We start from the raw sequence: 27,413 nt of genomic DNA on the forward strand, positions 1-27,413 counted from the left end.
TTCATCAGAAATTTCTCTTAATGGAACATTTTTATGAATTGGGCAATAGTTCTATACAACAGAGAGGTGTGCTTTAGAGACACCTTGTCAATTACACAGTTTGCATGAAATAAGAACTTTCATTTGGCTTGAAAGTCATTTTGTTTGAATCCTGATCACTGCAACTTAATGCCAAAGAAAACTGCAACATTGAAGGCATCTAATAGAACTTTGTGCCTCTTTTGTACAATGTTCTGGCAGTGTGTGACTACCTTTAGTACCCCTACCATCACCAACCCTGGCTGGATTTAACCCACTACCCCAGGTCAAGGATAACCATGCTGTCAAGAAAAAGTTTACTAATCCAAAGATGGAGAATGCAGGTGAGAAGAAGGTCAAGAGAAGGATTTTGAAAAGGGCTGAAGCGTTTCTAAAATTCTACAAAATGGCCCCCTGAATGCTTTCTCCAACACCAAATTGCTCGGCAGATGAATATCAGTGGCAACTGGAGGAAGAGAAGGTCACCAGTCAGCCCTCTCCCTTTTGCTCTGAAAGTTTATGGCCCAGTTGTTGATGTGCAATATTGGCTGTTTTAGTTAAAATGCTTTTCAGCTTGCAATGCTGCAAAGATTGCAATCAACAACTTTGCTTCTTTCTTCAAGGCCTTCGTGGTTCTCTGAGTTCGTGCTGTTTTAAAAGATGGCCCTTTCACTGTGTTGGATCAGCGTCACCATGGGAAGGGACTCCACCATTTCCAAACGCATTGTGATCATGAGAAGCCATAACTGCAGAGATGACATGAGAGAAAAAAAAATCACCATGGGCCTGGAGTGTAGTCTTCTCATCTCCTGGAGGGTAGGGTCAGAGGCAATCCAGCTAGGTGGTGACGTTGCACTGGACCTCACAAGTTTGTTCTCTTGCTTTTCTAACTTAATCCTGCCTGAAGTTGAGCAGAAGAAAATCCCTATCTCTTACCCAACACAGTGAGAAGGTCGTCTTCAAAGCAGCACAAACTTAGAGAACCATAAAGGCTTTGTAGGACGAAGCAATCCTGTTGATTGCAATTTTAGCAGAATGCCAGGGTGAAAAGTGTTTTAATTAAAATAGCATATAATACACATCAACAACTGGGCCACAAACTTTCATGGAAGAGTGAAATGACAAAAGAGCTTAAGCATCTCTATCAACCTCAAGTTTTAATGAACACAAACGCATGCAACTTGTGTCTGACTTCAAATTAGAGGAACTAAATAGACCGAGATTCATACACAATGTTGCCACATTACATTGCAAGCAATTAACCTACTCAGCTGATTTTTAAAGTGTTTTCTCTCTGAATTAAAATGTTTTTTAAGCTCTGCTTCTGTCCCATAAGAGGTTTGGCTATTTTCCAGTTATCAACCCTCGACAAATAAACACTACACAGGGCACGTGACCAGGGTTATTTTTGGTTAGTTTGGTGTGTTGGAAGTTCCTTTAAGTACAAGCAGAGACAGACCCAACAGAATGCTAAACACATCTTCAAATCATTTGCCATACAATCCCCTGGAAATGTTTTGCTGCTTTTCAACTGCTGTTAAACATTCATTCCCTCTCCATTGTCCTTAAAAGCATGCCTTGAATATTTGAATCATAATAGGCTTCAGCTTCCTTAACTCTTGGAGTCGTACAAACGCCTAATTGTAACAAACTGCTGCAGGGGTTGTCATGAGAAGCAGCTGCACCGAGTATCATTTCCACGCGTACTGCTTATTCGGCAGCTTTGCTTTGGCAAGGATTTTGCCTTAAAATGGGCCACTTCAGTCAAGCAGAAGGAAAAAAAACCTTGATTTCGTTAATACTTGTCAGGGTCTGAAATGACAGGAGAGGGAGTACAGAGTGGAAGAGGCGAAACTGTGCTGGCGACAGCACTGTGCTCTCCAGTGCAGAGCTCTGGCCAAAAACAACTCAAGTTGAGAGAGAGAGAAGGGGAAGAAAACATACCCATCACAACAGAGGTACAGTGCTACGAAACTGATGAGTCCAGCAAGGTTAATAGAATCTTGGGTAATGTGAAAGAACAGCATCCCACAGGGATTACATGTGGAAATAATAGGTTGAGCTCTTGTTGAATAAAATTAAGCTGAGGAAGAGGTTGCTTAACTAGTAGATGAGAATACAGTGTGATCTCCTGTCACCAGCACAGCCTCTGAATGGGACACGGAGCAGACAGGCACTAGCTAGATTTGGAGGCAACTGAAAGAAAAATAACTTGAAAGGAGAAAGCACTTTTCGTACCCACAGAGCCCTCCGAAGTACCAAATCAATCATTTCTTTAAGTGTCATGTCTGCAGACCATTTCCAATAAGGTCTCACAAAGAATCCCAGGTGAAGGGCAATTTCTGGTCAACGCATCGGAAAAGTCCCTACTGTTCTTTTAAGTCATCACGAGGTCAACCATCTCCACTCAAAAGAAGGAAGGCAAGGCCACCGCATAACGTGCCATCGAAGTGCTGCTTCTCAGACAGTGTAGCATTCCTTCAGGACCGGGTCTCTGGAGAACACTCTTAATTAATAATCTGATTCAGGGCGAGGCTGCAAACAGCATGACAAGGCAATCTGTATTTCGTGTGATGATTTAAAAGAACAGCAGGAATGTTTCCGACGTGTTGACCAGAAATTCCCCTTCATCTGGGATTGTGAGATCATACTGGAAATTGTCTGCAGGCACGACAATTAAAGAAATTGAGTTTGTAAACGAAGGTCAGTCCACACTTTACAATTGTAAGTCTTACTGTTCCAAATAAAAGGGATCATTGATGTAGTTTAGGTTTCTTGCTCTCCCCCCCCCCCCCACCCCCACACACACACTGTACATAAAGCCAATTGGGAGTTCTTGCATTCCCATATATAACCATATAACAATTACAGCACGGAAACAGGCCATCTCAGCCCTTCTAGTCCATGCCGAACGCTTACTCTCACCTAATCCCACTGACCCGCACTCAGCCCATAACCCTTCATTCCTTTCCTGTCCATATACCTATCCAATTTTGCTTTAAATGACAATACCGAACCTGCCTCTACCACTTCTACTGGAAGCTCGTTCCACACAGCTACCACTCTCTGAGTAAAGAAATTCCCTCTCGTGTTACCCTTAAACTTTTGCTCCCTAAGTCTCAACTCATGTCCTCTTGTTTGAATCTCCCCTACTCTCAATGGAAAAAGCCTATCCACGTCAACTCTATCTATCCCCCTTATAATTTTAAATACCTCTATCAAGTCCCCCCTCAACCTTCTACGCTCCAAAGAATAAAGACCTAACTTGTTCAATCTTTCCCTGTAACTTAGGTGCTGAAACCCAGATAACATTCTAGTAAATCTTCTCTGTACTCTCTCTATTTTGTTGACATCTTTCCTATAATTCGGTGACCAGAACTGTACACAATACTCCAAATTCAGCCTTACCAATGCTTTGTACAATTTTAACATTACATCCCACCTCCTATACTCAATGCTCTGATTTATAAAGGCCAGCATACCAAAAGCTTTCGTCACCACCCTATCCACATGAGATTCCACCTTCAGGGAACTATGCACCATTATTCCTAGATCCCCCTACTACAATATTCTGGATTGGTTGACTTTGAACATCCTTGGTGCACTAACTTCAGAGATTTCGTTATGGTCTTCATCCCTCCCAATGCTGGCGAACTGATAACCACAGGGCTGCCCCACCCATTCAGGTAGAGCCCAAGTCCAGAGTTCAGCAACTCAGCACAGAAATTGCAAAGATTCAGGAGTCTGCAGAAGCTGGGATATGGAACAAAAAAACTGGCCCAGAATGAATGGTCTTGATCTGAAACATTGACCATCCATTTCTCTCTACAAAGCCATTGGATTCACTGTTTGCTTTTATGTCACAGAGATTTCAAATACTGTAAGAGACAATAGGACAATGTCTGCAGAGGTCTGAGGCATTCTCCAACCTGCTACCATAACTGCATCAGAATCTCATCCTAAATCACATTTTTCCCAGGTTTGCATTCATCTCCCTGCAGAAGTTATAGTGGTTGTTCTTTGAGATGCCCTCGTCAGCCAGACCTTCATCTGTGCATCAGTCGGGTTCAAGTACGTTACACTCCCCTTCCTTCAGTACTGCAAGCTCCCTCTGTTGTAATGATATTGTACTCTCCCCATTTCCCACACCTGACCCTACTGAACGTCCTTGCTACGTGTCTTTTCAGGATCTCGTGGTCTCATGAGATCCCAGAAAGAAAATCAGGATTGAAAACTCTTTGTTTCCTTGTTTGCAGGATTGCCTGCCAAGCCTGGAGGTTAGGTCGCAAACGCTTCATCACCAGTCAAGGTGACATCGTCAATGCACAAATGAGAGTTGTTTCTGCCAAGCACTCACATTTATATTTGTTCTGATTAGTTGGCTGTCATGCTGGCTGCTGGTCTCTGCTGGGTCCCGGCCAACCAGATGGGTGAGCTCAAATGTGCACTGATGAAGTCAATTCAACTGGTGATGAAACGTTTGCAAACTAACCTCCAGGCTCGGCAGGCAACCCTACAAACAAGCAGCCAACCTGATCTACTAATCTTCTCTTTCATTTCAGTCTTCCCTATATTTTGGCTTTCTGCTCACCGCTAGTGAGGTTGGTCTACCTTTAGAGGCTGTGCCTTCAGTTGCCAAGATCCTAAGTTCTACAATTCAATTCCCAAACCTCTTAGATTTTCCACCTCTCTTCACATGCCCTTTGTTAAATTTAATATCATAAGAATACGACCTGCATCAAGTTCTGTCAGAAAATGATTCCTTGAAGCACCTTTAGATACCTTTTTACTATTATTTTTGTTGAAAATTTAGCAACATCATTGTTTTTCCATTTTTAGAGCCATGCCAGGCTTAGACAGATGACATTATTGTGTTGCATATATTCCAAATTCACCATTTTTCAATTATTATGTACGCTCCCCACCCCACCACCCCAATAAACAAGATGACCCCAAGTTGAAAGGTGAGTAGTTCTGAGAAACATCAAACCCAATTTGTGCATTTGTTGGCACAGGGCAGAAACATACGGATGCAGGTTTTCCGATCCTCCTCCAGCTTGTACCCAAGGTTGCAGAGACAGTGGAAAGATCCTTCTGTGTTCTGGCAGAAATGCTCACACATGTCTTCTTCTGCAGCACATTCGTCAACATCTGGAAATAAAATAACAAGAAAACATCTGTGTGGACATCAGGAAAATTGCTCCACTAACTTCAAAGGTGAAGTTTCATTGATGGTTCGAAAGAAATATCTGCCACATCTGAAGCAATGTTGGAATATATGTAACCATCACTAAGCATCCTGAAATGAACCCAAATGCTCATTCAAAACTGTGGTGCATGGGAACCACAAATCTCTGGATTTTTCTACCCCCTAGAGTTGTGGAATTTAGATCACTGAGGGTTTTAAAGAGCACCATGGAACCTGGAGCATAGAACAGAACAGCACTGGAACCGGCCCTTCAGTCTGTGAAGTTGTGTTAAACTAAACTAAGCTACTCGCTTCTACCTTCACAATGTCTACTGTATATCTCTCCATTCTGTGCCTCTTAAACACCTCTACAGTAGCTGACACATTGTTGAAAGATCAGGGAATTTAGAGCTACGGGAATTGGAGGGGAAAGGTTCAGAATAAGAAATGAGACTTGGGCCAGATCACCCATGATCATATTGAATGGCAGTGCAGGTTTGAGAGGCTGATTGGCCTACACCTGCTCCCATCTTCTGAAGTGCGTGCATTATTTGTTTATTTATTTTTAATTATCGATATTCAGCACGGAGTAGGCCACTCTGGCCCTTCACCATTTGCTGCCCAGCAATCCCTGATTTAACCCTGGCCTAATCACGGGACAATTTTGCACTGCGGGGGGGGGGGGGGGGGGGGGGGGGTAAACTGGAACACCTGGAGAAAACCCAGGTGGTGACGAGGAGAACATACAAATTCCTTACAGGCAGCAGTGGGAATGGATCACGGGAAGCTGGTGAAGCAATGAATTGTGCTAACCACTACGCTACCATGCCACCTCATATGTATCCATATTAGCATCGAAACCTTTGCCAGTGCCAGCCATGTATCAATAAAGCATCATTACTATTTTATATACCATTACAAATATCACTGTTATAAAATCATATATAACCCTCCAGGTATTCCTCATCTATGAGTCTGTCCCACCAAACCCTCTCCAGTAGTTCAGGTATATTTTTCTCCTTCTGTGTGTTTCACAATGGTCGGAGAAGGGAGCTCATCGGCTCAGATTTAAGCCTCGTATTTGATTGAATTTTTCCCAATGCTGGGGTGTTGAAGAAGAAGTCCACAATCCATTGTAGACCAAAAGTGGAACGTGCTTAGGTAGGCATTGTCCAGTTTCTGGGCAACTGTGCTTTCACCAGTGGGAATAGAGCAAATCAGACCTGATATGAAGTCTATGACCTGAATTGCTAACTCTGTTTCTCTTCCGACAGATGCTACCCGATATGCTCAGAGCTTCCAGCATCTGCTATTATGTTGAAGACTTCCAGTACCTGAATAGTTTAGCTTTCCACAACGCATCAGTACACAGATCTGGACCGTCATTCCTTACCGTCACATGTGCAGCCATCCAGACTGAGCCGGTACCCGGCGTGGCAGCCACACTCATAGCCTCCAGGGGTGTTGTAACAGTCTTGTTGACAGCAGCCAGCTCCGGCTTCACACTCATCCAGATCTGTGCGAGCACAAGATAAATTCTGATCAACTCTCTGCGAACTGAAGCATCCACAATGTCAGTAATTGCTTGGAATCTAATCTATAATGGATCAGACAAGAATCACTTTTGTTCTGAACCTATTCACATTCATGTTTTATTAATGCAGATAGATTTTCAGCCCCAAATCCCAGCCCTTCCCCACTTTAACTGTGCTGGACTCTTCCCATCTTTATCTGTATCCATGCCTTAAGATAATTCCTCCAATGTTCAGGAGCTGAGGACAGAACAGTGATGTAAGTTAGGTTAAGAAATGTTGGTTTCCTAATGGAATTTAGGAAACTAGGTTTCTTTTTCTTTTAACAAGTTCTGATGCTAACTTTGCAATCTGGATTTATAAAATTAAATTAAAATGATCAAAATCCTAAAGAGGCACTTGAATTACTTTCTCCAAGAGTCTCAAAAAGGTACCATATGAACAAAATGGATAGTAACTCTCCTTCTACAATAATGTACTCGCTACATGTGTCCTGGCATCACCAAAAACAAATTCTCAGGCCATTACTGGAGGACCTTGCTGTGTAAGAACTGACCACATGGTTTCAATAGTTTAGCAATTACTGCACTTCAAAACCCTTGGGCTGCCGAGAAGTTGTTAAACACACGATGGGATTTCAATTCCTCTTTCTGCTCGAGGGTTGCAACTTGAGCTGGTATCCACTTTTAGTGTTGAATCACAAACAATTCCAAGTTAAGGATTTACTTTGCTGAAGATCATCCTGCAATAATTAATTGGTGAAGATTTCAATGAAGAATAATTGAATGGTTCATGTCCCATTCACTTAAAGGAAGCAAATACTTAAGTTGACCAAAGAACATTGTGTTCCTTTCACTATGGACATCCATCTGTAAGGGAATGAAGTACAGGTCTTAGCACTCAGGGTCTGGTAAAGAAAGAACCAACTTGCATTTTACAGTGTACCTTTCATGAGCTCTGGATATCCCTAAAGTGCTTTGAAGCCAAAACTTAACTGAAATTTAAAAGGACTGTCATTATTTGGACAAGCCTTTGGGGTAAATTGACACAAGGTCCAGCAAATGTTTTTACTGAGTAGTGAGCAACAAACATAAAATGCTGGGGATGTCAGCAAGTCAGGCAGTGTCTATGGGAATGAATAAAGACACAAATTTATATGTCAGAGTCAGTCAACTTTGGATTTCTACTGCAGGAACAGAACTACAGTATTTCAATATTCCTCTAAATAACAACTGGTGATGACATTGGTACAGTGTTGCTATGGGAGCAGATCAAATTGTTACAGCATGTAGTGATACTGATATGGTTTTACACCATTCTGTATTAGTAATGATATGGGTGTAGATACTGATACATGATTGATATTCATACTTGTTTATGTATGGCTATCAATATAGTGGTTGATGTTCCTATCAACTTTCCTTCTGATAATAGATCAGTGGAAAGAGAAGAGAAACTAGGAAAAAGTGGAATTCTGCAGCAGATACTAAACTTCACCATAAGTCAAGAATACTTCTCAACCAACCAGACTTCTCTCTTAACTGTAGCGTAGAGGTTAGCACAATGGTTTACAGTACCAGTGACAAGGGTTCAATTCCTGCCACTGTCTGTAAAGAGTATATACAGTACATTCGCCCCATGACGACATGGCTTTCTTCCACAGTCCAAAGATGTACTGATTGGTAGGTTAATTGGTCAGTGTAAATTGTCCTGTGATTAGGCTAGGGTTAAATTGGGGGCAGGAGGGGGGGCTGGGCGGTGTGGCTCGTAGCACCAGAAGGACCTACTCCACACTGTACCTCAATAAATAAACAAATCAATTGGCCAAAGCTAGCGCAAAGATCAGTTTGCATTACGCAGTACTCTGGGTAACTTGTCGTACCGTTCTTGAATCAATCAGAAAAAATGTGTGTAGATATATCAGATTGCGGCTTTGAAAATTGAACCACTGCACGAACATGTAAACTCATCACATCTTCAACATTCCTTTTAGTACAGCCAGTTTAGTTACAGTGAACGCAATGTAAATAAGGTCATTAATCACCGAACAAGGAAAGCATTAAAAAAAGAGCAGTTACCTTAGTTCTTCTCAAATGAATTGTATTCATTAAAGAAGTTGACATATTTTGTTTTGAGCGATGTTACTCACTCTGTGGTATGGATTGTACAATGCAATGGATGGTAGCTAGGTCCTCTGGGTGACAGCTAGATCTTTGTCAATGTCAGACAACTATTGACCATCTGAAATTTTTAAACCCAGTGCTTCCAAGAATGGAGAAAGGGGAGAGTGCAGTTTCTATTAAGACCATTACGTCCATATTAAGGGATTTGATCTATTGAAGAAATCAGGAGGTATGAGGTTGGTGCCAAAAATGGTGCTAAGCTAAAAGATCAACCATAATCTTTCTGACTAGCAGGGTATGCACAAGGGGCCAAATGGCCTCCCTGCAGCTACTTCCTATGTTTTTTATGAGAGTCATTAAGAGAATTACACAATTTCCTAGTGGCTCTGTTAGAGGACCTCTGGTCTGGACAAGTAATCAAGAAATCATGAGCTCAAGAGCTATCAAGAGAGTTTTCGGCATTTTAATTCAGTTTTAAGAAAACATTATTAAACTAAAATATTTAAAGCAGTGGGTGGTTGAATTGCTATAAAAACTAAGATATGAGACTCCATTGATTCTTAACCAGCCTGACTGAAAAGCTGAGGCAGCACGGTTAACTTATAGCTTTCTCCAGGGGAGCCCAGCAACCCAAGTTAGCCTCAGAACCCATCATCTTTAGTGTAACCAGGGAATGGACATTAAATGACAGAATTAGAAAGGAAGCTAAATCTCCACAGGGAATACTTTTTTAAAGGGTAATAATTCTGTCTGATGCCCAATGACTCCCAGCCAATGTGTTCCATTCAAAGTGATTCCCCCTGTCTGAGTCCCAATGACCTCAGACAATATATTATATATTCAAAGTGATCCCCTCGTCACGGATAGTTAAACACAGATTGAGCCTTTCAGTTCCATATTGTAGGATTTGCACTAGGCTGGTCTCTTTGTAAGCTGTCAGGAAGGAATTTTCCCAGACAGTTTATTGTAATTAATAATATCGCTTTCGATAGCCAGTACAACATGCCCTGCATTGTCCGTGGAAAGATCAACAAAGATAAATGGGAATCCAAGAACAGAAGGATGGAGCAGGATGCAGGAAAGCTGAAATCACACATGAACTCTTCTCGGGCTTCCAGCCGGGTCCAGGTATCCACTTTAACAGAAGTTTCAATGACAAACTCTGTCATCTTCATCAGGGATGAGATGAGGAATCCCGGATGAAGATGGTGGAGTTTGTCATCGAAACATCAGTTAAATTCGACACCTGGATCCGGCAGGAAGCCCGACAAGAGTTTATGCATCATATATGCCAGGAAAGCACTAAATCATTGTTCAAGCTGAAACGAGTTTTAAATGGGAAGAGCAGAATTGTTATCTGAAGTTGTTGCAACAGTCAGCTGGAGAACTCAGCACCTGCCGAGGGAAAGGAACTATTTGAATGAAATCCGACATCTGGAGGGTCAACACCACCTGTCCCTCCATCATCGCTGCTCGATCTGCTGAGACCCACCACCCCATATACCCAATAGATTGTTTGTTACTCCAGATTCCAGTATCTGCAGTAATTAGTGCCTCTGAAATTGTTGGGCTGATTGTCGGCCATCTTGTACTCAATATCAAGGTTGACAATTTTAGAGAATTTTATTTCTTCTACTTACTCTAGACCCATCTCTTGTTTCTTTACTTTAAACAATGTTAATGTAAACAATGTTTCTTTACCTCAAGTGTAATACCTCCCGTGTTACCTTTCACAGACATTATTTCTGTAATTAAATCCACTAATCAAACTTTTCTTTTGTTCTCTCCTCGGCCATTCCTGTGCATTTTAAAACACATTTTAACACTGTTTTTCCAGATCTGTGAAAATACCATGTTCAAAATGTTGTCTTTATTTCCACTGAAGCTGCCCGTCTGCTGAATATTTCCAGCAGTTTCTTTTCATTTCTTAGTTGCCGTAGTGGGACAGGAGGATAAGATGACATGTCTGTCAGATTTTTGAATTGAAAATGTTTAGCCTTCTTCGTCTCCTCCCATCTTTTTATTCTGGCATCTTCCCCCTTCCTTCTCAGTCCTGAAGAAAGGCCTTGGCCTGAAGCACCAACTGTTTATTCATTTCCATAGGTGCTGCCTGACCGACAGCATTCTGTGTGCATTACTTCAGATTCCTTTCTATGTTCTTGAAGGGGATCAACCACTGACCTCACTCATGCCCTTTCAAGATCAGTCATACACACTTCAGTTATGGTTGGCCCTTGATGCAAAGCATATGGTCATCCAAAAGTACATCTCAATCCAAATTTGTAAGATTCCCGCCACCACCCTTACCCCCAATGTAACATTGTAAACATGCAATGGTGTCACTGAGCAAACTATTTAATGTCAAAGTGGCTCTCAAAATGGTGGGGAGGATTGTCGCAGTGCCCGCGAGGAAGGGAGCCGGACTGTTCAAAACACAAGAGGTTCTGGAGATTCTGGAAGTCCACAGCAACACACACAAAACGCTGGAGTTCAGCAAGTCAGGCAGCATCTCTGGAGGGGAGTAAACAGTCGACATTTCGGGCTGACTGACCTGCTGAGGTCCTGCAGCATTTTGTGTGTGTTGTGTTGCTTCACTTAAGACACCGACCAAACATTCTAAGCTGCGTCCCAGAAGTAGAATGTACTTGTAATAAAACAGGAAAAACAGTAAAGAAAGCATGATGCTATCTCAGGTCCAACAGTTGCCAATGTTTATAATGCACTGTCAGATATTTAGTTAACTTGAGTTATGTAAGCCGTGGAATGCTGGCGCAGATAGAAACGTTGGATGTTCAGCGACAGAGTAACAACCAATTCATCCAATCCTACCTACACATGTCTTCTGATCAGCATCCAGATGAAAGCCTTGATTGCAGCTGCACTGAGGGCCAGCAGCTGTGTGTTGGCAGTGATGGGAACATCCTCCATTGTTTGACTCACAACCATTGACGATCTCCATCTCAATCCCTGAAAACAAAGTGTTCCAATATTTTCATTACCGCCTCAGTACGTATATCATTTCCAGTGGCTCCCACAGAAACATTAAGGAGAATGCTCTTGGAGCAGTGGTTAAGTTCCTGCACCATTCAAATGGGCTGCTGGACATGAGTTCAAATCCCACACCAGCAGCTGAAAATTTCAATTCATGCAATTAAGTACAGTACTGTGCAAAAGTTTTAAACACAAATATATATAGCTAGAGCGCCTAAGACTTTGCACAGTACTGTATTTGTCAATGTGGAGTGGAGAGTGAGTATGTAAAGCTGATGGGAGTAAAGGATGTTGGGAATAGTGAGGGTGGAGCAATGTGAGAGGGGTGTGGGACAGGTGGCAGAGAAGGAATGCCAGGTTCGGGAGGGTGATGCGGGTGCAGACACACCCAGCCCTGAGACACCAGGCAAGGTCATTTGATTCCAAACAATTTGTTTGTTCATCATTACAGAGTGTCTCTCTGGTGCTTTCCTCTCCTTCCCCTCTCCCTTCCCATTTTCCCAACCACGATTCCCCCTCTCCCTGCCCCCTTTCCACTCTCAGTCCACAATAGAGACCTGTATCAGAATCAGGCTTATCATCACTCAAATAAGTCATGAAATTTTTTTTTTTTTTGCAGAAACAGCACAATGCAATACAAAAATTTTTTACAGTACTGTTCAAAATTCCCTTGCTCTACATATGTGCCTAAGACTCTTGGACATTTTGGGCTGACTGACCTGCTGAGGTCCTGCAGCATTTTGTGTGTGTTGTGTTGCTTCACTTAAGACACTGACCAAACATTCTAAGCTGCGTCCCAGAAGTAGAATGTACTTGAAATAAAACAGGAAAAACAGTAAAGAAAGCATGATGCTATCTCAGGTCCAACAGTTGCCAATGTTTATAATGCACTGTCAGATGTTTAATATCTTATATTTAGTTAATATAAGATATTATATTAATATCCAGACCCATCACTGTGGCTACCTTTGGGATTCAAAGACAGATAGTAGATGGACAATAAATACCAGTATTGCCAATGAAACAGCCTGATTTCCTCGGCCGTGTAGGTCTAGGGAAGACAACCTCCAGCCCTGCCAAACCCATGAGACTGAGGCGTGCTCGATCCCACCCCAAACCTGTTTCTGTGGATGCTGTGTCATTTGCTACCCTGCTACAAATTAATGCCACAAAATAACAGACAGTACACTGCATACGATTAAAGAAATTATACTTACGAATCTTAACTGAAGGGTTAGTAAAGAATAACAAAAAGAAAAGGGCCCATTCTAATTAAACAGTCCAACGTGCACAAGTTGGAGCTCATCTTGAACTTCTCTGTCACTCACGCGCTGGGCCCTCGGTCAACATGAAAGCACACACCACCTTCTGAACGTTGCTTGCAATCCATCTCGAACAAACTGGTCTCCCACCGGATCGTGTGCTACGACCGGTTCACCCCAGCATCTTCTCTCTTCAGCTCCTCTTGAACAAAAGTTCCAAGCCCAACCCCAGTGTCCCTCACCAGAGAAACCTCCCCTTAATCCAACCATTCTAACCTCCTCATCACTTATCTTCACCATTAACACAAACAAGCATGAAAACAGAATAGACTGCTCTTATAGAACTGCATAATGAAATACATACAGCATAACAATAAAAGTATGAACCAGGGCATTACACTAATGTTCCCATCCCATGAACAAATCAATTGAACTAAACCACAGTTGCCTGATTAAAACTCTATAAATGTGGCTCATTTGGAGCCTCTTATTCTTAGCAGTGTGGAGGAACCGACGGATCATGGGGACTGTGCAGTTTTAGACAAGGGACATGTCTTGGGATGGTTATGTGTGCCATTATGAAGGCACAGTTAAGCATTGATTTACATTATTAGTTCCCAGAAATGGAGGAGACAATGAATAAGAATGGCCTAAATTGGAGTTTAGACAACAGAGAGATAATCTCATTCAGATGCATATGAACCCCAGAGGCCTTAACAACGTAAAGACCACAAGGCTGTTTCTCCAGACTGGGAAATGTCTTAGTCATAGGATAAGGAGTCAGTCATTTAGTATTGAGAAGAGAACTTTCTTTCCTCATAAGTTAGCAATCATTTTGAGATTCTTAATCATACAATATATTCAAGCCTCAGCTTAAATAAATGACATTAAAGAATCACAGAAAGTTTCTACCCAAGGAGGTGGAGGGAGGCGGAGGTTTGGTCATTGACTATACGTTGATCATTGATGTCAGTATAAATTTCTGTGCAATAATGGGTTTACAGGATATGTAGGAAAAGGGTGCTGAGGGTAAAAGATCAGTGACAATGTTACTGGGCAGGTGCATGCAGTATTAAGCCAAATTTTGATTCTATCTCATGTCCTTATGTTAACAAGAATTGATTTTCTGGTCATTATGTCTGCTATTTGCTTATGAAAGTGAAGATTGCACTTTCTCACATTAAAACAGTGGCCATATAGTACTGTACCGAAGTCTATATATAGGTAGGATGCTTAAGACATTTGCACAGTACTGTAGTAGTTTTATGATTTGCACTGTACCGTTGCCACCAAAAAACACCCAAATTTCATGAGAGATGCGAGTGATGATAAACCTGATTCTGATACGGGTCTGTGGTCTGAGAATGGTAAGGGGGCACGGGGAGGGGAATCATAGTTGGGAAAATGGGAAGGGAGAGGGGAAGAAGTGGGAAGCACCAGAGAGATATTCTGTAGTGATCAATTAACCAATTGTTTGAAATCAAATCCCCTTGCCTGGTGTCTCCGGGCTGGGTGTGTCTGCACCCTCACCATCCCCGCATCTGGCTCTCTCTCTCTCTCTTCCTCCTATCCCACATCCCGCCCACGGCGCTCCACCTTCACCATTCCCAAAATTCTTTGCTCCTGCCAGATTTACAAACTCACTCTCCACTCCATGTTGCTAAATACAGTACTGTACAAAAGTTTTAGACTCTCTAGCTATATATGTGCCCAAGACATTTGCAGAGTACTGCATTCAAAATCATTTCTTTGGATTTAGAAAGCTCTAGGACTTCCTTATGTACTGAAAGCATCACCAGTGCCTTTAAAATACAGTGTCTCTACTGAAAATCCTACAAAACCCTGGAGAAGTTCAACTCTTACAGCACATTGCAGGCTAAGGATATAAAACCACAGAGCCATTGAACAAACAATTGCTGGAGACCAGAGCAGATGTCCCACAGGCCTTTACACTTTATAAAGTACATTGAGGTTGTTTTAATACAAATTAATTAACAGTTAATTTGCACAAAGATCCCTCAACAGCAAATGAAATAAGTAACTGGAATGATTGCTAATTAAAACAGTGAGGTTAAAGCTGTAGTCAAGGCAACTTTTCTAAAGCTTCCCTGCTCCATCAAACACCCTGAAGTGAAGAACAGTACTATATAGATATGGAATAAAGCTCTTGCTACAGTGTCCCATCACATACTTTCCATGGGACAGATACGGGATAAAACTTCTTCTACATTCTCCATTAAATCATCTCCTGCGCACATACAACACAGATTGAAGATGAGCTTTATTTATCACATGAACATTGTAACAGACAGAAAAATACGTTTGCGCCAACCACCAACACAGTCCAAAGATATGCTGGGGGTAGCCCACAAGAATTGCCACGTTTCCATTGCCAACATAGAATGCCCCACAACTTAGTAACCTAAATCCATACATCTTTGGAATGTGTGTGGGGGGGGGGGGTAACTGGAGCAGCTGGAAGAAGCCCACATGGTCATAGGTCAAACATGCAAACTTCCTACAGACAGTGGCCAGAATTGTACTCTGATCGCTAATCACTGAAGCTGTAATAGCGTTATGCTAACCGCTACACTGGCATGTCACCCATACCAGGATGGAGACAGGGTGAAGTTCTTTCATCACAGTCCCATCTAACCTCGAATAACAACAGAAAATGTCGGGAACACTCAAGTTTAGGCAGCATTCATGGATTGGGAAACAGTTGACATTTCAGTTAAAGACCTGAATTATTAATTATTTCTCTTTCCCCAGATACTTTCAGACCTGCTAAATGTTTCCAGCATTCTCACTTCTTTCAGATTTCCAGCATATTCCAGCAGTTTCTTTAATTTCCTTATACTCTCTAGGTCTAGGTTGAGATTAAAATTTCCTCTACCCCACCACTTACATGGGCCTATAAAAGCCAACAAATAAAATATTTGTCCAGGCAGGATCCAGTCCCATAACCCCTATAAAATGGCGTACAAAGGGCCACCTAGTTCTCAATAAGTAATCTTCATTGATGAGTCCTCATAGCTTCTTCCACAGCCTACTAAAGCCTTCAAAATATTGAAATTATCATTTGTGATCCATTTAGACAACTCCTGATCTTTCATGCCCTGGCAGAGAAGTATTATTGTTAACATTATGTTACTTCACTCTTCCTGCAAAAGTCTTAAGCACCCTAGCTATATATACTGTACCTAGGGTGCCTAAGACTTTTGCACAGTACTGCATTTGTCAGCGTGGATGTTTGTAGATCTGATGGGAGCAATGGATGTTGAGTATGGCAGGGTTGGAGCTCCACGCGACAGGTGGCAGAGAAAGAATGCCAGGGACAAGGGGTGACATGGGTGCAGACAAACCCAGCCCAGGCAAGGTCATTTGATTCCAGACAACTGGCTTATTGACAATTACAGTGCTTCCCGCTCCCTCCCCTCTCCCTTCCCCTTTTCCCAACCATGATTCCCCTCTCCCTGCCCCCTTCCCACTCTCAGTCCACAATAGAGACCCATATCAGAATCAGGTTTATCATCACTCATATATAGTATGAAATTTGCTTTTTTGCAGCAGTAACAGTACTGAGCAATACATAAAATTACTACAGTACTGTGCAAAAGTCTTTGGCACCCTAGCTATATACGTGCCTAGGACTTTTGCACAACACTGTACATACTGTCATCCTGTACAGTGTGACAGGATCATTACTTGATAGTAGCTACTGTCTTGAGGTGAATTTTACTCAGAAGCCTACAGGTTAAGTTTAAGATCATGCTGACAGGCTCAGCAAAATGGACTTGGATTCTAACTTTCCACCAGTGAGAAGGTTTGAAAGGGTTAACTTACGGTAGCACTGTTTCCCATCAGAGCCCAGCTCGTAGCCTGCATTGCAAACACAGGAGAAAGATCCGCGAGTGTTGATGCATCCATGTGAACACTCAGCGATTCCAAACACACACTCATCAACATCTAAGTGAGAGAGGGATCAAGAATCAAGGATCAACTTTATCAACCATATACATTTACACGTACAACACAGTGCAGAACTCTGAGGCACATAAATGCAGCTAGGGTGCCTAAGACTTTTGCACAGTACTGTATTAGGAATTTGCTGTGGTGTGTTGGTCAGGGCATGGCATCCAACAAAAACAATATTCAACAATCACAAAGAACAAAGAATTATATAAAAACAAAGAATTAATGTATATATAAATTAAGAAGAAACAACAGAAGCTAAAGGACAGATTTGGAAACAAAAACAACAAGAACACGAGGAAATCTGGAGATGCTGGAAATTCAAACAACACACACAAAATGCTGGTGGAACGCAGCAGGCCAGGCAGCATCTATAGGATGAAGTACAGTCGACGTTTCGGGCCGAGACCCTTCGTCAGGACTAACTGAAAGAAGAGATAGTAAGAGATTTGAAAGTGGGAGGGGGAGGGGGAGATCTGAAATGATAGGAGAAGACAGGAGGGGGAGGGATGAAACTAAGAGCTGGGAAGTTGATTGGCAAAAGGGATATAGAGCTGGAGAAGGGACAGGATCATGGGATGGGAGGCCTAGGGAGAAAGAAAGGGGGAGGGGAGCATCAGAGGGAGATGGAGAGCAGGCAAGGAGTGATTGTAAGAGGGGCAGAAAGAGAAAAAAGAGAGAGAAAAGGAAGGGGGGATAAATAAATAAACAAACAACAAGAGTTTAACCAACAACAATTGGTCACCTAATTACAGGAAGGATATTAATAAGGTTGAAAGAGAGCAGAGAAGGTTTACAAGGATGTTACCGGGACTTGAGAAACTGAGTTACAGAGAAAGGCTGAGTAGGTTAGGACTTTATTCCCTGGAATGTAGGAGAATGAGGGGTGATTTGATAGAGGTGTATAAAATTCTGATGGGTATAGATAGAGTGAATGCAAGCCAGTTTTTTCCACTGAGGCTAGGGGAGAAAAAAACCCAGAGGTCATGGGTAAAGGGTGAAGGGGGAAAAGTTTAAAGGGAACATTGGGGGGGCTTCTTCACACAGAGAGTGGTGGGACTGTGGAATGAGCTGCCAGATGAAGCGGTGAATGCGGGCTCACTTTTGACATTTAAGAAAAACTTGGACAGGTACATGGATGAGAGGGGTTTGGAGGGATATGGCCCGGGTGCAGGTCAGTGGGACTAGGCAGAAAATGGTTCGGCACAGCCAAGAAGGGCCAAAAGGCCTGTTTCTGTGCTGTAATGTTCTATGGTTCTAGTTGGCTGTTAACAATGAAGTTTTAGAGGAATGAAGGGGGAATCTCTGGTGAACATGTTCCCACTGTGTCTTTCCATGGTTTAGACCCAGCAATAATACCTGAGGTGATGGTGTTGCTGTGGAACTGTTTTCCTTCATCTCTGTATGGAGGCAGCTATAGATCTGGGAGATGCAACAGATAACTTGCTATCAGCCAGAACCAGGGCCACTTGAAACATTCACGATGCTTCAAATTGTTTACTGTGTGCAAGGGGCTTGTTGGGACAAGGCAAGTGGCTTGATTGCACTATGTGTGAGGGTTTGGTGGAGAATTCCATCATCCACCATGGAACAAGTTGTCATGGAAACGCAATGGTGCACATTACGCGAAAGAGATATTTTGCAGGTCACTCACCTTCACATCCTTTGACGTCACTCGCCAATCCGTATCCAGGGTAGCAATCGCACCTGGCGACTCCATGGTAGTTGTGGCAAATGTGTATACAGCCACCATTCCTGTCAGCACATGGGTTCTTCACTGGAGAGATAAGAGCGTGTGTGAGAGGTCTTCTCAGTGAACTCCTTGCACCCCAGAATGGAAGAAGCCTTTAGCAGCTTCGTTAGGATATTACACCTGTCAGACAACTTGCCTTCGTGGCCAATCTCCACAAGTGATACTTGCCGGAGTTTGAAGAACAAAGTGGAGGTTGTATTCACTCAAAGTGAGAAAACTGAACCCATTGTCACTTTAAGTGAACAGTAGTTACCTCCTATGGGGAAAACGTTTTTACTGTCGCACATGGCTTTGCCAAGAGAGGTCAAACCCTAACTAGACAGCAGGTTCTAGTAATGACTCTAAAGAGCAAACACGAGGAAATCTGCAGATGCTGGAAATTCAAACAACAACACATACAAAATGCTGGTGGAACACAGCAGGCCAGGCAGCATCTATAAGGAGAAGCATTGTCGGCGTTTCGGGCCGAGACCCTTCATCCTGACGTGTGTGTTGTTGTTCTAGTAATGACTGTTTTTAAAAAATTTTAGATATACATCATGGTAACAGGTCTTTCCGGCCCAATGTACCCATACCACCCCTGTGGCCAATTAACTTACTAGCCAATATGTCTTTGGATAGTGGGAAGAAACCAGAGCATCCAGAGGAAACCCATGCGGTCATGGGGAGAACTCCTGACAGACAGCGGCGGGAACTGAACCCGAGTCTCTGGCATGGTGCCACTCTGCCACCATGCTGCCCCAATTTTTCCTCAATTCCCCACAACTGTTTTCAATTAAGTGCATTTAACAAGGTGAGTAGTGGTTGGGTTGAGTTGAGGACCTTGGGGATTGGGGCAGACAGTGGGTGGGGTGGGCATGGATCTGTTCTCAGTCCTGGAATGAAACATACCATTGGCATGCACAGCCTCCCTATACACTGTTCTGAACTGCGTTGGGTGTGGGAGAATCATGTCCGGTTAAGTGTAAGGCTGGCTGAAAAGAGTTACAACCTCTTACTGCGAGATCATTTAATAATGGCCCAGCATCACCTATTCCTTCCTCCAGGGATGTCCTGATCAAATAGGGACTGAGATAGCGTCACATGACAGCCAGGGCCCCTGGAGAACTACTGCGACTGGGTATCAAACAATTTTTCCTCTTGTTTGCAGCAAGTGATTGTGCAATTTTGCAGCTCCCAATCCCTCATTGAAAATGGATGACACCTGAAATGCCAAACTCTTTCCTGACAAAACATCCCCTCAGTAGTAGAATGTGGCTAGTAGAACTCAACAGTATGAAAGGGCATAATTTTAAGGTGATTGGAGGAAAGCATAGAGGGGATGTTAGAGTTAAGCTTTTTTACATGGAGAGTGTTCCCCTAGCCCCCATGCAGGATGAAAATATCTCCAGTGGGCAGCTTATCCTGGTCCCCTGACTGACTGAGAACAATGCTCCCACCAGCACAAACCCCACTCCCTCCCTTCATGCACTATCCAATCATTCAGCAACAACACTCCCTTTCAGTTGGAAGAGTGTTGATTTTACTGTGCTAGGTCGCTCTGAGAGATGATTTAAAACATCACGCCTACTCTGTTACATGCTGGGAACTGAGGACACTTATAGACTTTCAGCTTGGCATCGTATGTATAAATCTGACAAGGTACACCTTTGAACCTCACAAAAAACATGAGGGAGATCTGCAAATCTATATTAAAACAAAGTAGAGAAATTTCTGGTATTCGCCATTAGTATTGGAATTTTTTAATATTTCCGGACAGGTAACATAACTTGGACATACGCAGCGGGGCCTCCTAACGAGATTTGTTATGGGTATATGTACAAGCAGTGATGTGGTGGAGATACATCTCTACCAAAAGTGGTGCAAGATCCTCTTTCCCTCTGCTAGGTCACCCTTGGGCAAGATGTAGCACCCGCTTAGCCCCTCCTTGATCAGGGTCACGTGAAGCCGTGGGAGCAGGTGGTGGATGGTTGTATGAGCAGCTGGTGCATATCACAAATCCTGTTTATGTGTCCAGTGATGCCAGGCAGTCAATCTCTAAAGAGTATTGATAATGGCTAGGTTCACCAGCCTCGTAAAGACACTGCCCGGAAGAAGAGTACTTCTGTAGAAAACTTGGCCAAGGACAATCATAGTCAAAGACCATCATCGCCCACGTCATACAACATGGCCCATGATGATGATGACGAAATGTGCAAAGGGATGTAACAGGTAGCCCTCTCCCTCCCGCCACAACAGATTCCCACAGCCCAGGTACTCACGCTCACAGTGCTTCCCATCGTCCTTGAGCTGGTAGTTGTGTCGGCATTTACACTGGTAATGGGCTATCGACAACTGAACACAGTCATGTTCACAGCCTCCATTTCCAATTAAGCATGTATTGATGCCTATAAGATTAAAAAAGCACCATCAGGTACAACTCTCTGTAAATGCATGCGATCCATCAAGTTGATCTCACACTTTTACTTCATCTTGGACTTGGTACTTTGGTGAAAAATGTCTTCATATTTCTTCTTGTTGGTCTCACTCCTCTTTACCTTAGATTTTTTTTCCCTTTTTTTTACTCTTTTGGCTTTTGCTCCTTCCTTTCAATTAAACAATTGATGGAAGTGCAATAGATATACAGTGCCTATTAAAAGTATTCACCCCCACTTGGAAGTTTTCATGTTTTATTGTTTTACAACATTGAATCACAGTGGATTTAATCTGGCTTTTTTGACACTGATAAACAGAAAAAAGACTCCTCTATCTCAAAGTGAAAACAGATCTCTACGAAGTGATCTAAATTAATTACAAATATAAAACTCAAAATAAATGATTGCATAAGTATTCACCCCCTTTAATAAGACACACCAAATCATCAATGGTGCAGTCAGTTGTTTTTTTGAAGTCACATAATTAGTTAAATGGAGATCACCTGTGTGCAGTCAAGGTCTTTCAATTGATTGTAGGAAAATACACCTGTATGTGAAAGGTCCAACTACTGGTGAGTCAGTATCCTGGCAAAAACTACACCATGAAGACAAAAGAACACTCCGAGCAACTCTATGTAAAGATTATTGAAAAGCATACGACAAGAGATGGATACAAGAAAATTTCCAAGTCATTGCATATCCCTTGGAGCAAACACGAGGAAATCTGCAGATGCTGGAAATTCAAACGACACACACAAAATGCTGGTAGAACACAGCAGGCCAGGCAGCATCTATAAGGAGAAGCACTGTCGACGTTTCGGGCCGAGACCCTTAGTCAGGGCTAACCGAAAGGAAAGATAGTAAGGGATTTCCCTTGGAGTACAGTTAAGTCAATCATCGAGCAATGGAAAGAAATGGAGCTGATAGGGAGACAGATTTTGGAAAGGTGTAATAATAACAGGTTGTCGTGGTGGGAGATTTTAATATCCCAAATATTGATTGGAATCTCCCTGGAACATGGGGTTTAGATGGGGTGGAGTTTGTTAGGTGTGTTCAGGAAGGTTTTCTGACACAATATGTAGATAAGCCTACAAGAGGAGAGGCTGTACGTGATCTGGTATTGGGAAGTGAACCTGGTTAGGTGTCAGGACTCTCAGTGAGAGAGCATTTTGGAGAGAGTGATCACAATTCTATCTCCTTTACCATAGCATTGGAGAGGGATAGGAACAGACTTATGTTCTGGAGCATTTGGAAAGCATCAAGTTGGATAAGTCACTAGGACTGGATGAGATGTACCCCAGGCTACTGTGGGAGGTGAGGGAGGAGATTGCTGAGTCTCTGGCAATGTCTCTTGCATCATCAATGGGGACGAGGGAGGTTCTGGAGGATCAGAAGGTTACAGATGTTGTTCCCTTATTCAAGAAAGGGAGTAGAAGTGGCCCAGGAAATTATAGACCAGCAAGTCTTTCCATTGGTTTGGTAATTTGATGGAAAAGTTGCCAGAATAAATGTGGGAGACTCTGAAGTCAGCTGGAAGAAGGTTCCATCATCTGATGAAACCAGAATTGAGCTTTTTAGCCATCAGACTAAACAATATATGTTTGGTGTAAGCCAAACATCACACATAATCAAAAACACATCATCCCTACCGTGAAGCATGGTGGTGGCTGCATCATGCTGTGGGGTGGATTCACTGCAACAGGCCCCAGAAGGCTTGTGAAGGTAGAGGGTAAAACGAATGCAGCAAAATAGAGGGAAATCCTGGAGGCAAACCTCATGCAGTCTCCAAGAGAAATGCAACTTGGGAGAAGACTTGTCTTCTAGCAAGACAATGACCCCAAGCATAAAGCCAAAGCTACATAGGAATGGCTTAAAACAACAAAGTTAATGTCCTGGAGTGGCCAAGTCAGAGTCCAGACCACAATCCAATTGAGAATTCGTGGCTGGGCCTGAAAAGGGCTGTTCACTCATGATTCCTGTGCAATCTGACAGAGCTTGAGCAGTTTTGTAAAGAAGAATGGGGAAAAATTGCAGTGTCCAGGTGTGCAAAGCTGATAGAGACCTATCCACACAGACTCAAGGCTGTAATTGTTGCCAAAGTTGCATCTATTAAATACTGACTTGAAGGGTGTGAATACTTATGCAATCAATTATTTTGTGTTTATATTTGCAATTCATTTTGATCACTTTGTAAAGATCTGTTTTCACTTTGACACAAAAGAGACTTTTTTCTGCTGATCAGTGTCAAAAAAGCCAGATTCAATTGTGATTCAATTTTGTAAAACAATAAAACATGAAAACTTCTAGGGGAAGAGAGGGGTGAATAGTTTTTATAGGCACTGTAAGAACTGAGTGCTGTATTTAGTGTTGGTGTTGTTTAGAAACCAGCCTCCCTCTCCCGACACACTTTAATCATCTGCTCAATAACAATTTCTTCCTATTCTTCTTGCAAAATCATCATCTTTTCAAACTTAGAGTACCATCAGCCTCATATTCTGCATCTCACTGATTCCAGTGTCACTCACTTCACCTTTGAATCCTCCACATCAACTTGCTCATCCCAATGGTATGTCCTTCCTTAAATCCCTGACTGATCCCACCACTCCTCGAAAGCACCTGGCCCCACCCACCCTTTGCTTTTTCTCAGAAGCTGCATCATCACCATTATGCGCCGAGATGATGGTCTCATGACCATGATTGCTCTTGGCAAATTTTTCTACAGAAGTGGTTTGCCATTGCTTTCTTCTGGGCAGTGTCTTTACAAGACGGGTGACCCCAGCCATTATCAATACTCTCCAGAAATTGACTGCCTGGTGTCAGTGGTCACATACCCAGCACTTGTGATGTGCACTGACTGCTCATATGACCATCCACCACCTGCTCCCATTGCTTCATGTGACCCTGATCAGGGAGCTAGGCAGGTGCTACACTTTGCCCAAGGGTGACCTGCGGGCTAGCGGGGGGAAGGGTAACCTTACCTCTCCTTTGGTGGAGACTTATCTCCAACCCACTACCCATCAGAAGCTGTAGCAGTTTTCAAAACTAAAAGAGTTAAGAGAAAGGAACTACCAAACAGATTGTTTCATCCTTGTGGTAATCTCTTTCCACTTCCTCTTTGCCTCAATTCTACATCTTTTTGTCACATGGATGTTATTGGAATTGGTGTAACGAAGGGAGCTCCTAACAGTTTCCCACTGTTGACTGCATTCACCCTAGCAGCAGTGGAGCAAGACCACTGACCCAGTTGTTGCTTAAGCTCCACTTTTGATTAGCTCCAGCCTAACAAGTAGTTGTGTAACCCATTTTCAAGATGGATCACATCTAACTGTGGCTCAGCTGTGAAAACAGAACTGGAGAAAGTTCCTAGATCGGGGTGATCTCTCGGTGTTTTCACAATTTGATAACATTATGGTAAATATGCTTCCACAAGTGAGAGAATCCAATGTCAGGGACAATAAGTATAAGATAGTCATTAATCCAACAAACCAAAAAGAAACAGTTCTACTCAAAGGGTAACAGTGCAGCATTCCCTCTGCATTGGAGTGTCAGAAGATTTGTACTGGTACTGGTTTCTCCAAGTTCAAGTTTATTGTCATCTGACTGTCTATAAACTACGTTCTTCAAGACCACAGTGTACCCACAAAACATATATAACTCACAACACAGAAAAAAAAATCACCACAAATAAGTTAATGTTATTCAAACTTCCTGTGAAGTGCGCAGCACACAGATTAACAGTTAAACGGTAAACAACTCGCTGTCCCAGTGACAGGATCTCGGCAATGGCTGGTTATTCATTAGTCTGACAGCCTGAGTGAAGAAGCTGTTACCAGTCTGGCCTGCCTTGTCCTGATGCCCCTCTACCTCCTTCCTATGGTACTGGGTCAAAGAGATCGTAGGAATCCTCAACAATGATTTGGGCCCTTTGTGTACAACACTCCTGGAAAATGTCACAAATAGTGGGGAGGGAGACAGGTATCAAGACATCTTCCCACAGCCAATGGACTCGCTTCCAAGGACTCTTCATCTCATGTTCTTGATACTTATTTTTATTTATTTATTATTATTATTATTATTATTTATTTCTTTTTGTATTTGCACAGGTTGTTATCTTTTTCACTCTGGTTGAATGCCCAAGTTGGTGTAGTCTTTTATTGATTCTATTATGGTTATTATTCTTTCATAGATTTGTGGAGTATGCCCGCAAGAAAATGAATCTCACGGCTGTATATGGCGACATATATGTCCTGTGATAATAAATGTATCACACTTTGAAGAGTGAAAAGCTTGTCTGCATACAGACAAGCAAATCATTACATAGTGCACTGAGGTAGAACAAGGTAAAACAATTACTAAAGACAATGCGCAAATCTGCGGACTAGAATTTTGTTCCACCACCTTTAGGCAGGAATGTGAGAGGACTAACAATTGAACCACAAAGTTAAGTACACAAACAAGAAAGAATGAGGAGTCACTGCAGATAAAATGATATAAAGCAGAATTGCCAGCGGTCTCTGGGGAGCACAGCCACCAGCATGGATAAATTGGACCAAATGTTTTTAACTCATCACAGCACCAATGCTTAAATTACATCTGGATCATGGTTGGCATAGTTCCAGCTGTATAGGGGGTTTGCACTTTCCCATATATATATGTAGGCAGCGCACGTTAGTGGAAAGCTGTGACTGAGGAGGTAACATTTCATACTTCTGTGTTAGTTCATTATGGTTATGATCTCCATTTCAGAAGTGCAATCACAAATCCATGTTGACATCCTAGTATTGCACTAAGGGAGTGCATACAGTTGGAGGAGCCATCTTTTTAAAACCATAAGACATAGGAGCAGAATTAAGCCATTCGGCCCATTGAGCCAGTTCTGTCATTTCATCATGGCTGATTAATTACCCCCCATTCACCTGCCTTCATCCCATAACCTTTGACACCATTACTAATCAAGAACCTTCTACCTGTTCTTTAAATATATCCAATGACTTGGCCTCCACAGCCATTTCTGACAATGAATTCCACAGATTTACCACCCCCTAGCTCATGAAATTCCTCCACCTTTCTGTTTAAAGGGACGTCCCTTCTATTTTGAGGCTGTGTCCTCTGGTCCTAGATTCCCCATTTAGGAAACATCATCCCTATGTCTACTCTATCTAGGCTTTTCAATATTTGATAGGTTTCAATGAGATTCTCCCTTCATTTTCTAAACTCCAGTGAGTACAAGCCCAGGGCAATCAAGCGCTTCTCATATGATAACCCTATCATTCCCGGGATCATTCTAGACCCTCTTGAATGTCAGCACAAACTTTCTTAGATACGGGGCCCAAAACTGCTCAGAGTACTCCAAATGTTGTCTGTCCAATGTTTTATAAAGCTTCAGCTTTACACCCTTGCTTTTACTCTTCTAGTCTGCTCAAAATGAGTGCTAACATTGCATTTGCCTTCAATACGCCAATCAGGAGAATATTGGAAGATTCCACACTTACCTGATAAATGCTACACCAACAATTATCAAGAAGACCAACACCATACAAGACAAAGCATGCCGCTTGAATGGCACACCGTCAATTATTCTAAATATTCATGCCTTTCGAACTAGGGCACAGTAGCCATCTGCAAAACACTGCAACTACTTGCCCAGGCTACTCCAGAACACCCAGCAAACCACCAAGAAAGAAACATGAAGTACGCCTCCACTGCAGCCTCCCAATGAAGTTGCGCTCTTCCCGAACTTGGAAACACTTTAGTGGTTATCCTTGTCACCAACTTCTGGAAATCCCCACCCAACAGCACCGTGGGATCATCTTCATCACAGCTCTGAAAGTAGTTCACTATCACCTTCTTAAGAATAAATGGGGATGGCCAGTAAATAGCCACATTCCTAGTAATGCCTGGACCCTGAAAATGAGTATAAATATTACAAAGACCATGAAAAAGAAATATACATAATAAAAAAACTCCTACATTACAACAGTGACAGGACTTAGCTGGAATGTAATTGGTTGCAAACAGCTTAGGGATGTGCTGAGATTGTAACAAGCCCTGGATATTCAATTTCTTTCTTCTTACTTACACAACACGCTGATGCACGGAGCCCTATCCCAAAATAAGCCTGCAGGAATTCAAGAACATTATCCAGGAGGAGGAATGG

At 42.5% G+C, this 27,413-nt stretch overlaps 1 protein-coding gene across 1 annotated transcript in view; it reads right to left on the reverse strand.

Moving 5' to 3' along the window:
- Nucleotides 1–27,413, reverse strand: part of LOC140718425 (uncharacterized) — a 353,391-nt gene that overhangs the window by 89,014 nt on the left and 236,964 nt on the right. Inside the window, exons 4-9 of the mRNA XM_073032152.1 lie at nt 21,104–21,229; nt 18,744–18,866; nt 16,961–17,083; nt 11,691–11,828; nt 6,600–6,722; nt 5,047–5,169 (exon numbers count right to left, since the gene is read on the reverse strand). Of these exons, the coding sequence (XP_072888253.1) occupies nt 5,047–5,169; nt 6,600–6,722; nt 11,691–11,828; nt 16,961–17,083; nt 18,744–18,866; nt 21,104–21,229 (756 nt within the window). The remainder of the gene's footprint in view (nt 1–5,046; nt 5,170–6,599; nt 6,723–11,690; nt 11,829–16,960; nt 17,084–18,743; nt 18,867–21,103; nt 21,230–27,413) is intronic.

This window comes from Hemitrygon akajei, chromosome 29, assembly GCF_048418815.1.
Source record: "Hemitrygon akajei chromosome 29, sHemAka1.3, whole genome shotgun sequence".
Taxonomy (NCBI): Eukaryota; Metazoa; Chordata; class Chondrichthyes; order Myliobatiformes; family Dasyatidae; genus Hemitrygon; species Hemitrygon akajei.